Source organism: Myotis yumanensis, unplaced genomic scaffold, assembly GCF_028538775.1.
Source record: "Myotis yumanensis isolate MYYU_CA2020_CCGP unplaced genomic scaffold, mMyoYum1.0.hap1 SCAF_3, whole genome shotgun sequence".
Classification (NCBI taxonomy): domain Eukaryota; kingdom Metazoa; phylum Chordata; class Mammalia; order Chiroptera; family Vespertilionidae; genus Myotis; species Myotis yumanensis.
In genome coordinates, this window is record NW_027223754.1 from 74088767 (window position 1) to 74101745 (window position 12979).

The 12979-nt window shown below is 35.3% G+C and overlaps 1 protein-coding gene across 1 annotated transcript in view; it reads left to right on the plus strand.

Moving 5' to 3' along the window:
* Positions 1–12979, plus strand: part of DIAPH3 (diaphanous related formin 3) — a 531965-nt gene that overhangs the window by 137345 nt on the left and 381641 nt on the right. The window contains exons 6-7 of the mRNA XM_070408978.1: positions 7494–7568; positions 7654–7723. Of these exons, the coding sequence (XP_070265079.1) occupies positions 7494–7568; positions 7654–7723 (145 nt within the window). The remainder of the gene's footprint in view (positions 1–7493; positions 7569–7653; positions 7724–12979) is intronic.

Sequence of the window (12979 nt, forward strand, 5' to 3'; positions counted from 1 at the left end):
TTGTTTTGATTTGCATCTCTCAGATGATTAGTGACTTTGAGTATATTTTCATGTCTCTTGGCCTCCCGTATGTCCTCTTTCGAAAGGTGTCTATTTAGGTCCTTTGCCCATTTTTTGATTGGATTGCTTATCTTCCTTTTGACTCCATCATAAAACTACTAGACTTAATAAATGAATTTGGCAATGTAGCAGGATACAAAATTAACACCCAGAAATCTATGGCTTTTTTATACACCAATAATGAACCCACAGAAAGAAAAACTAAAAAAACAATCCCACTTACCATTGCAACACAAAAATTAATGTACCTAGGAATAAATTTAACCAAGGAGGTAAGGGACTTGTACTCAGAAAATTACAGAACGCTAAAAAAAGAGATGGAGGAAGACATAAACAAATGGAAGAATATTCCATGTTCATGGATTGGTAAAATCAGCATCATTAAAATGTCCATTCTACCCAAAGCAATCTAAAGATTCAATGCAATCCTCGTTAAAATATCAATGGCTTACTTCAAAGATCTAGAACAAACTCTCCAAAAATTCATCTGGAATAAAAAAAAGACCCCAAATAGCTGCAGCAATCTTGAGAAAGAAGCACAAAGTTGGAGGTTTCACAATACCAGATATCAAGCTATATTACAAAGCCACTGTTCTCAAAACTGCCTGGTACTGGCACAAGAACAGACATATAGACCAATGGAACAGAACAGAGAACCCCAAAATTGACTCAAGCCATTATGCTCAACTAATATTTGATAAAGGAGGCAAGAGCATACAAAGGATAATCTCTTCAATAAATGGTGTTGGGAAAATAGGATGGATCCATGCAAAAAAAAAAAACACAAAAAACTAGACCATCAACTTAAAACATACACAAAAATAAACTCAAAATTGATAAAGGACTTAAAATGTAAGACTGGAAACCATAATAATCTTAGACGAAGCCATCGGCAGCAAAATAGCAGACATTTGTCGTAGCAATATCTTTACCAGTATAGATCCTAGGACAATGGAGACTAAAGAGTAAATAAACAAATGGGACTACATCAAAATAAAAAGCTTCTGCACAGCAAAAGAAACCATCAACAAAACAACAAGAAAGCCCACTGCATGGGAGAACATATTTGTCAATTATATTTCCAATAAGAGTTTACTCCAAAATTTATAGGGAATTCCTACAACTTACTACTTCTTTTTAACCTTAAGATGTATCAGCATCTTCCTATGTCAAGATTATAGGCATAGTTTTCTTTAATTCGGTATTTTTTTTTCTAGCTCCAGGCTAGGTTTGTAGGTAGTCACCTCCTTCAGCATCCTTTGTGTACTTTTGTCATAATGTTTACACACTTTTATTTATTATTTATTTTATTTTATTTTTCATTAATCCTTACCTGAAGATATTTTCCCCATTGATTTTTAGAGAGAGTGGAAAGGAGGGGGAGAGACAGACAGAGAGAGAGAAACACTTATTCATGAAAACAAATTGGGAAATAGGAATAGATGTTGTGGATTGAATTGTGTTCCTCAGAAAGTAATATTTAAGTCCTAATCTCCAGTACCTTGGAATGTGACCTTACTTGAAAAGAGGGTCTTTGCAGATGTAATTAATTACATTAGGTCATAAGGGAGTAGGGTGGGCTCTTATTCCAATATAATTTATGTTTCTATAAGAAGAAAAAAGACACACAGGAATTCATTCTATGATAGAAGCATGGGGATCTTGTATAAACAACTACCATCAGAAGCTAGAAGAGGCAAGAAAGGATTCTTACCCAGAGTTTCTGAGCAAGCCTGCTGACAGTTTGTTTTTGGGTTTCTAGCCTCCAGAATCCCACTTTGAGTCCCTTCATTATACAATTCTCAGAAAATAATACAGAGGGGTACTTTTGTTTACATAGAAAAATTAGAAGATTCTACAAAATATCCTAGAACTAATCAGTGAGATTAGCAAGATTGCAGGATTCAAGACAAACAAATATCAATTGTATTTTGCAAGTTCTAGAGAAAAAGTTCTAGAGATCTGCTATACAATAAGATGTATATAGTTAACAATACTGTACTCTATGTACACTTAAGTATTAAGAGGGTAAATTTATGTTAGGTAGTCTTTTTTTTACCTGAAAACCAAATCAATTGTATTTCCATATACTAGCAGTAAACTTTTGTAAAACATAATTTACTACTCAAAAACAAATACTCTGATGCTAATCTAAAATTATGTATATGACTTTTATGTTTAAGACTACAAAGTAATGAAGCAAATCAAAGAAGTTCCAAATAAGTGGAGAGATACCCCATGTTCATGAATGAACAGATTCGACTCCATTTGCTTGGTTATTCAAGTTGTTGGAAGCATTCAATTCTTTGCAGTAGTAGGACTGACATTCCTATTTCCTTGTTAGCTATCAATTTAGGGTTATTTCGCTTTTTTAATTTAATTTATTTTTTATTGATTTCAGAGAGATGAAGGGAGGGGGAGAGAGAGATAGAAATATCTATGGTGAGAGAGAAACATTGATTGGCTGCCTCCTGAGACTGCAACCAGGGCATGTGCCCTGATCAGGAATCCTGGTGCCCTCCTGGTTCATGGCTTGATGCTCAGCCATGGATAGACACTAGCCATGCTAGTTCAGCTTTTTGAGTCTACCTCCATTCCTTAGCTCATGTTTCTCTTTCTCCATCTTAAAAGTCTGGGAAGGCAGGTTGAGTCCTTCTCATATTTTGCATTTTTTTCCTCTTCTCATGTTACCCAGCTAGCAAAGTGTCTCAGCTTTCAAGAACCATGTAATTAGATTGGACCCATCTAGATAAGTAATTTCCCTATTTTAAAATGATCTGATTAGCAACTTTAATTCCATCTGCAACCTCAATTCCCTTTTTCATCCCTCTTTGCAATGCAGGCTTATATATTCATAGGTTTTGGTGTTAGGGCATGGCCATCTTTTTATGGGGAGGCAGAGGTGGGATTACTCTGCCTAACGCATTTGATCCTTTAATGACTTTTCATTGTCATGGCATTGTGTATAGTTTTTATAAAATCAAACTTCTTCCTACCTGCTTGGTTTTATCTCTGATATAGCCACGGTGGTTCTCAGTACAGACCCCATCTTTTATATTTAATGTCTTAGTATGTAATTCCTTCTACCTAGTTACCTCTCTTCCTTTGCATGACATCCTTCGAGACTCAGGGCAGACACCAGCTGCTTTGTTCCCAAGAGGTAGATGCTATACCTTCTGTTCCCTTAGCACCATGATTATAACACTTGTTATTGCATTATGGAAATAATCTTGCTCAACATTTGTTTCAGCCACTAGTCTCTGATCCTTTCATTTGCAGATAACATGTTTTATTCATTTTTGTGTTTCGCATATGTAGTACAGTATCGCGCACACAGTGAGCCCTTATTAAAGACTGGCTGACTTTGTTAATGAGCACGTGAACGTTAGTAGTAATGAAACTTCACCCTTCAAACAGCAGTCAATCAAGTCCTAAAGTGTGTCAGTCTTCAAATTCATCCTCTGAGGTTCAGTATAGATAAGTACCATTTTCAAAATCAGAATTGATGTTCCTGGTATGAAGTTTGAGGCAGGCTCAGTGATGCTGCATGGAACACATCATCTCTTTGTGCCTTTTTCTGTGTATGTAAAGTAAGGGCATACACCTGAGCATCACAGACCTAGATGTTCTTTCTAAGTGACCTTATCCTCTCCCTCTCTCTGTTCCTTCTAAATAAAATTGGAAGGAGATTCAGTTTCATTCTAAAACCATTTATTCAGTGTAGTCTGTCCCAGGTGCTGAAGATTTAAAGACAAATAAGAAATGGTCCCTATTCTCTCGGTGTATGGGCCAGGTAAGATTGCTTTTAAGATCTGGATTGCTTTTATTCCAGCTCTGACAATCTGTGATGCATTTGTCTTTCTCTCCCTTAGGGCACATTTAGGAAGATGCTAATAACTGGAACTTTAGTCTGTGGGAAACATACACTCATAGTGCTTTGTTTCTTTGGCTAGAAAGTAAAGCTGACACCTGACTGTTGCCTCTTCTGCTCAATGAGGTGACTGTATTTGCTTCATGAAGCCAATAATACTTTGGAAACCACTTTGTACACTTTTGCTTTCATCCTGTGTCTCTGGAAGTAATTACTGCATTTGAAAGCCTAAACTGCTTTGAACATTTAAAGGTGGTTTGAACATTTAATCCTAGAGACCTGTTCTACCCTCTCCCCCTTTCTGTTACCTCTTCACCTTTTCTTTTCTCTTACATTGAGACTCCTACTAGGAAGTGCTAAATGGTAATATATTTAGCAGTTTCTCTTGAAGCAATTACAAGAAAAGGGTTTGATATTTCCTGTTAAAGAATTTTAAGAGGTAGATTTTATGTTAAATTATTACTTAGCACATTACTTTTGTTTTTTTTTAAAGCAATTTTCCCCCAATACAAATGCCATACTAATCTCTATGCCATTTCTGTTCATGAGGAAAAAACATTTGCACAATGCTTATTCATCCATGAATGCAGTTTGTAGTTAACCCACGTAATGCCTGGCGCTACTGTGCTGACAGGCACAGAATAAACAATACAGATTTTGTTTCCTGAAGATTGATCATTTATGGATCAGTTGATAATTTTTTTCCAGGTTGCTTCTTACACTGATGATGAGAAATTTTTTACTTTTGTTGAAAGCTATGGATTTCAATAAACCTCTGTCAGGACTGCAGACCTACCTACTCAATATCACTTTTTACCTTGAACATCTTTTCCAGAGAGATAGGAACTGATATTTGCCCCATTCTTAAAAATCATATTGCTGAAAATAGTAGGGGTGGGGGAGAAGGTTTTGAGAGAAGGGGATTGTGGGTGACAACTTGTTAGTACAACAGTATGTTGGCCTTGCATATTTTTTTGGAAAACAGGGAGACTTTTTATGCCTATTTATTTTGTGTTTGATTATTTTTCAATGAATACATTCATCAGCTTCCTTTTTGTGTTTAAAAATTATAGTGTTTCTTTTGTTATCAGGCATCCTAGTTTCCTCTCTTCACACCCTGTTCCACTTTTCTTGTTTTTATGTTTTATGAAATGTAAAATGTAAGTTGCCTTTGATAAGACTGTTGCCAACCTCTGATTTTATGGTTGTTGATAAATTACTTCCCACCATGATTTAAAAGAGTGTAATATAAAATTCTTAGGTATGATGCCTCTTTATATTCAACTTTGTTTTATAGAGAATTAGTTTATGTGTAATAGGCATGAATGGATGTAAGTTTTACTATAAAAATATATATTATTGATTTCAGAGAGGAAGGGGAAGGGGGAGAGAGATAGAAACATCAATGATGAGTATCATTGATTGGCTGCCTCCTGCACGCCCCCTACTGGGGATTGAGCCCGCAACCTGGGCATGTGCTTTTGACCGGAATTGAACCCAGGACCCTTTAGTCCAAAGGCTGACGATCTATCCACTGAGCCAAACCAGCTAGGGCTGTAAGTTTTACTTTAATGATTCATATTCTACAATGTAGAAGAGAGGTATCTAGTGGGTTCAGAAATAGTTGATTTGAGAACTTCTGTGGGCTTCAATATTCTTGTCATAGTTGTTATATTAGTGGTGATAAATTTTTAAAATAGCTATGTTCTATTATTAATCACTCTGACCAGAAGACATATCTTGAATTCTCTGGATTGATATGCTTTCTAAATTTTATAGTAGACTTCCAGATAAGCATATTAAATGCAACAAAGTCTTTTTGTTATATTAGCATAATTTGTGTATTTTGGCATAAGGCAGTTTTAGGAATAGTAACTTTATTGTCCACAATGATTGAAGGTGATAGTAGTATGAATCATCCTAAACCATTTATATTAGCTTCAGAATGTCTTTATAGATATACTTTTGAATATGAGATTGTTGACAATTTACTTAAAACACTGAAGTCCCACTGTGAGGTACTAACACAGGAGGGCCTGATGTCCACACATCTCAGTGCCAACCCAAGAAAACTCTCCAATTCCTCCTGATGTGTTTGATTTCAAGCTTCCCTGCCGCATGTGAAATAAGAATAAATACAGAATAGGGGTCAACAAGGCAAACAGTTAATGGGATGCCGTAGGGGTTTTCAAGAAACATAAAAGCAGGAATTGAAATGCCTACAGGTAATGTCTGTTGCTGGTAGTGCAGAGTAAACTTCACTTTTGAAGTAGCATTCTGTTTTGGAAACACCAACTTCTATTTAACTTTTCCCCCCTTAACTATGATAATGATCTTCCATGTTTTTTACAGGGGAGTATCTTTACCATTTAACTGCATTATTGAATAGTTATTCCATGGTTTTCACAGAAAAGAGATGAGTAAAAATAATCTGACAAGAGTCTGCCAATCTAAATCGCAAATTGCTTTTTTTTGAAGGGGGAGCTAAAATCAGAAATTCTGAGGATTAATAGGTGATTAAGCTGTGTTCATAGATGGGTGCAAAATGAAGGTGAATTTTTAAATATTTTTATTTTTTATATAAAATGTTGCATTTGGTTTTTACCCTTATTTTCATGGGCTATATTATACTAGAGGCCCAGCACACGAAATTCATATGCAGTTATGGTCCGTAGGCCTGGCCTGCGATCAGGGCCATCTTCCCCAGCTGCCCGCAGCCAGCCCTGCACCCACAGTTCCCCATTTGCCATTGGGTGATCGGTGTCTGACATAGTGACTGGTCCAGCGGTCGTTCTGGTTATTCTGCCGTTAGGGTCAATTTGCAAATTACCTTTTTATTATATAGGATTGTATTTTAAGTAAGAAAATGTTATTATATCCTGGTATATGATTTAAACTTGGTTTTTATTGTTTATAATGTGCTGTTTTTCATTATTGGATGAAATTTTGTTTTTAACATTCCATTTTTCAAAGGCCACACACATAGACACACAAATCATACACACAAACACACACACAAACACATGTATACAAAGAAATATACACACATATCTTTTTCTTCTCCACTTTTTTAAAGAGATTGTTACCATTTTATTTATTGACTTAGGCTTTCTAAATCACCACTGAAAAATTGTATTTTTTTCTATGAAGGTAGTTTTTCTATAACCAAGGTGAGTTGTTGTCTATTGGCAGTAATGTCCTAATTACATGCAGTACTGTGACTGACTATATCTGTGGATTTATGGGAGTATAGAGGTGGTTTGGTCAGGATGAAAATATGCACTTAAAAATAACTAGAAGTTTTTTAAAAAAACCAATTGAACTTTGAAACTTAGAAAATTCTTAACATTTATAAGGATGCATACCACTGACTTATCCCATTTTTGCTCCTTCTGTCACAAATAAGACTATGAATTATGAATGATTTTTGTACAAGGTGTTCTTACATTGTGGTTTTGAGTCGAATATAACAGTTGTAAAATATTTGTGATAGTATTATTGTATTATGCCAAACTTTGAATACTGACTTAATGCATAACTACCTCTTTCCTCTATTTTTTAGTTGGGTGGAGAGCTTTGGACGTGAGGGGCTCGGATTATTACTGGACATTTTGGAAAAACTGATTAGTAGCAAAATGTAAGTGTTGCTAATTATTTTCACTTAAGCTACATTTGCATGTCCATTTATAATTCTAACAGTGATATCTTTTATGCCAATACAGACAAGAAACCATTGTTAAGAAGAATCAGCACAGAGTCATACAGTGTTTAAAGGCTTTGATGAATACACAGGTATTACATGATTAATCATAATGTATTCATTTTCCTCCAGTTCTTCTAGAATTTTTAAGAATTAGAGTTATGTGATAAAGAATTTACACGTAAGTGATGTGTTGATTTAATGTGCTGTTTAGTACACACTGGAAAAAGTACAGAATTGTTTGAAAATCAGCTATCACCCAGCAGAGAAACTTGGGTATGAATGGACCTTCTTCTGGCACTTAACTCCTCATGTGTAGATTAATTTTCTCTCCTTTCTTTCCTCCTTCCCTCCTTCCCTTTCTATCCTTTTTGTTCTTCCCTTTCCTTCTCACCCATTCCCTCTACTCCCTCTATTTCTCTCTTTTAATTTTCAGAACTGTAGCATTAATCAGTTTTGAAATCATGTATGGTTATTAAATGTGGTCAGCAGTAATATTTATTACCAAAAAATCAATTTGGAAAGACTTAATTTTATAGTTTATGGATCTACCTCTACAATGCAGGTAGCAAAAGTGGATATACAGGTCCCAGAAATGGGGCAGTGATGCTTAATACAAGTACTATTCAGACGAAGAGTAATATGACAGGTCTGTAGAGTTTGCGTATTTAAAGTGAATACATTAGAAGAAACACTTTAAGCTCTTTACTGAAGTTAGGATTTCTGAACAGTGTTTCATTTATACCAAGTATGTCAAACTCAAAGGCTAACACAGGCCAAACAAATAAGGTTTAAGTTTATGTGGGCTGCAAAAAAAAACAAAACTTTCATTTTTATAGAAACATAGGTTTATTTCGATAGACACATGCTGAATACAAAGGGCTGAAATAAATGAATAATCATTAACATAAAATAATAGAACATTTTAATAAAAATTAATATTTTTTTCTTGAACATTAACTTACCAGACACTGAATAACGCAAATAAACCTATTTTTCCTGTTCTCTGAAAGTGAACTATTTCCTGTTGCGCACACCAAACAAGTCAGTACAAGACTAATGACGGACGTGGCAATTGGCTGCTAAAATATTCCCTGCTAGAATTAGTGGAGAGAAATGGTGCGCCTGTGCATAAAGTGTGTAAGGGAAATGTATGCAACACGATTGTAGTAATCAGTCATTAGCGAACATTGTAGTTCATTAATAATTATGTATAACAGGATATTGTAAAAATTAAGTTATGAAATTTTTATTAAGATGTTTCTTACATACTGTTATATTTGCTGTGCTGCAAAAATATTCCTTGTGGTCGCATGCGGCCCATGAGCCGTGAATTTGACATGCTTGATTTACACTGTTAATTGAAGAAATTTCTCTATCCCATGCTATATCTTTAGCTCCAGTATCTAAACACATTTACCTCAGGATGTGTAAGTAATGATAGTGGTTTTAGGAGCTGGAGAGGAGATTGTACTTATGGTGGTATGATGATTTGTGGTTTATAGCAAAACTTTTTATATTTCTGATTAATTTTATTTTTAATATTTTGCCTTATTCTCATGTTTAGAATAAACCTTTAGGAGACTTTACACCTAAGTATTAACATTTAAATTATTAACATTATTTTATATATTTTTTCCTAAATGTAGCAAATATTTATGTTTTCTAATTATTTTTATTTTACTGAATTATTTATGTATTTTTCGGCATTTCTGAAGCTAAGTTTTCTATTTTTAACCAATGAAATATTTTCCTCCTTTCTTCCCCCTTATAATAAGATTTTCAAGGGACATAGCAATCACAAGTCTTTTTTTTGTTCTGTGAGAAGTAGGTTTTAGATATTTTGTAAAATATGTTGTAAGAATAAATGAATAAAAGACTCAGAAACAGCAGGGAGAGGGCTTTTCCCATTGTGAGTACATAGTAGTGCTTTATGGGCTCCTTTTAAAGTGAAAATATAGAAATTGAAGATTTCACTAGTACTGGAAAGTCTGAGAGTAGAGAAAATCCAGAAACCTTTTTTTAAACCAGAGGGGTAGGTACATCATAATTTGAATTTGAAAAGTGTATCATGCTTAAAGTGAGATGGCGTATTGAAGACAGTATTTCTACTTGATGTGAGACTGAATTAGAGAAGAATTAAAGTTTGTATTTATATTCTAGTGAATATAATGTAACTTCTTAAAATAACATTGTGTTGCTTAGAGTTTGTATATGTGAGCTGAAATAATTGCTATTTGTATTTATTGATAGCACTTGTGCTAATAAGAATGAAAAGTTAAGTTATTGACACTTATAATTAGTATCATATATACTGTCTAAAATTTTTGATAAAGGTTTTTATTTTTTCCCAAGGCCTGTTGGTGATTTTCCCTATACCTCACTGAGCAGTCTTTGTAAGAGGTCCCTGAATGATGACCAGTGTATTTTTTAGGAGGCAAAAATGTGGTACCTTATTTTGTACTAGTAATTGTGTATATAATTAATAAGCAAATTTGATAATATCATATGAAAGTGAATTTCTTATAACTCTATATTGGACTAACACACACATATATATATATTTAATATTTTTATTGATTTCAGAGAGGAAAGGAGAGGGAGAGAGAGAGATAAACATCAATGATGAGAGAGAACCATTGATTGGCTTCCTTCTGCATGCCCCCTACTGGGGATCTAGCCCACAACCCGGGCATGTGCCCTTGACCGGAATCTAATCCAGGATCCTTCAGTCTGCAGTACAGTGCTCTATCCACTGAGCCAAACCAGCGAGAGCATGGACTAACTAATATTTTTAAATGGAAAAAGATTGTGAATATTAGTAAGAAAATAAAAGTTTGGATGAAAAGTTAATTTATTTAAATTAAAAGGTAATAAGAAGAGGGGCTTCCTTCTGGTCAGTTAAATTTTGGCGTGTGGCTTTGAGTTGTACGCCCCTAGCAAGGGTGCTTTACTCCTGAAGCCAGCCCCACTCCTCACAATGTCAGTGCCACTGGGATTAACTCACTGGTGTGTGGGTGGGGAGGGGTAGGGGACTTGTTCTGCACCAGTATACATGTAGTGTTGGGCATCCTGTACAAGAGGTATTGACCTTCCCCTACCTAACACTTCTTCGTTGTCCTGAGATTCCATCTATTAGGTAATAATAGGCCTCGTGTAGAATGCAGATGGAACCTGTTAGAACCCATGGATTTTCATATAATCCAGAGTGGATCTTTGACATTCAGTGGAGAGACATCCTTAGATCATCCACAATTTGTCACCACCTCTCTAAACTTATAATAATCTTCATTTAATGCACTTTCCATGCCAGCACTGGTGAGTTGACTATTTCTCTCACAGATTAGAGTCAACATTTTTTGTTTTCCTTTGCTTTGTGTTTTAAGTAATTGAATGAGTAATTTTACACAAGTGGGCAGTAATTCTATCTTTAGTTCTAGATACTGAATAGTTATAATCTGGCCTCATTCCAGACTTAAAATGATAACTGCACATTTTTACATTAGCAAAAATCAGAGAATAGCGCCTGTGATGGAGCTTTGGGGATCACAGGATAGTGATTACAACTATGAGATCAGAGAACACTCCTACCCTTCATATGTGATGGTTTAGGGCTTGACAGTGAAGGTAGGTAGTATAACTTGGGAGAAATCAGTATGAAAATTCTTTGTTTGGTTGGAGGAGCCACAGGATTATCTTTCCAGAAGGACAGGCACTGGCTAAGGATAACCAGGTGGGTGGGAAATGAGGGGGAAATGCCGGTGGCAAGCTTTTCTCAATCCTCAGGCTTCTTAGGACACAGCCAGTCCCATGGTTCTTGGTAATCCTTGACTGATTGACTTTTTGAATTGGATCTAAGTGGTACTTTGTAAGCCTCTGACAGTTTTCTGGAATGATTATCAAGGCATATTATGTAGTCTCTGGCCCTATGCCTGCCTTTTTATTCTTTTCTTATAGGTATGAAACAGCCATGGCAATCACAAAAGTGAGCATTTCCTGACCATTCTAGTTATTTCTGTAAACTTCTCTTTATCATCAACAAGGCAGAGAAGTCTTCTTAAAAAATATACTTTTATTGATTTTAGAAAGAGAAGAAGGGTAAGGGATAGAGAGATAGAAACATCAATGAGAGATAAACATTGATTGGCTGCCTCCTGCACGCCCCTTATCAGGGATTGAGCCCCAAACCCAGGCATGTGCCCTCACCAGCAATTGAACTAGTGACCTCTTGGTTCATGGGTTGACTCTTCCCAACTGAGCCACAATGGCCGGGCAAGACTGAAAAGTCTTTCCCAAAATCATTTCCTGGTGCTTTTGATCCTTTTGTTTATCCTTCCTCCTTTGTACCTGTGTTCCCTAAATAGTAGTGTAAGGCAAATGCAGTATTTTAGCATAGGGTGAAGGTTTCTTTATATAAATGACATTTACAGTAGGAAAGTTATAACTGAAGTTTCATAACACTCAAAACATTTGGTCTAAGCTTGTTATAGATTCAACCTTGATATTTATATCTAGTACTAATTTTGAGTGTGAGCCATAGTTCATAGGTTTATAATTGGGATAAGGCCCTTTTTAATTCTTAGGAGTAACTAATCAACCAATTTCTTACTCTTTAGAGCAGTGGTTCTCAACCTTCCTATTGCTGCGACCCTTTAATACAGTTTCTCATGTTGTGGTGACCCCCAATTTCATTGTTACAAATTGAACATAATTAAAGTATAGTGATTAATCACAAAAACAATATGTAATTATATATGTGTTTTCTGATGGTCTTAGGCGACCCCTGTGAAAGGGTCGTTCGACCCCCAAAGGCGTCTTGACCCACAGGTTGAGAACCGTTGCTTTAGAGGATCCTCTGGGATGCATGGTAGATAAATAGCATTGTTTTATTGATTCTCTTCATTCTTTATGGTTTAATATTTTTCTTCCATAGATTGTAAAGGGGCCTTAAGAGATGTATACATCATTAAATTAAAACATTAAGTCATTAACATCACTTCTTATCTTCGAATTGGATTTGACATCTTGGCAGTAGCAATCAAACTTTATCCTTATCCCAAATCATCCCATTTTTATAATGTGTTTACAACTACAGTGTTTTTCTGATGATACAATATTATTTCGATCAGAATACATATATTCCTTATGGCAGTTTCTATATGGTATGTGCCCATATCATCCTTCAGCTTTTGCCCTTTTATGAACTAGGGGCTACTCTCTGGGCCTAACCAGTGGTCAGCAAACTCATTAGTCAACAGAGCCAAATATCAACAGTATAACGATTGAAATTTCTTTTGAGAGCCAAATTTTTTAAACTTAAACTATATAGGTAGGTACATTGTTATTAA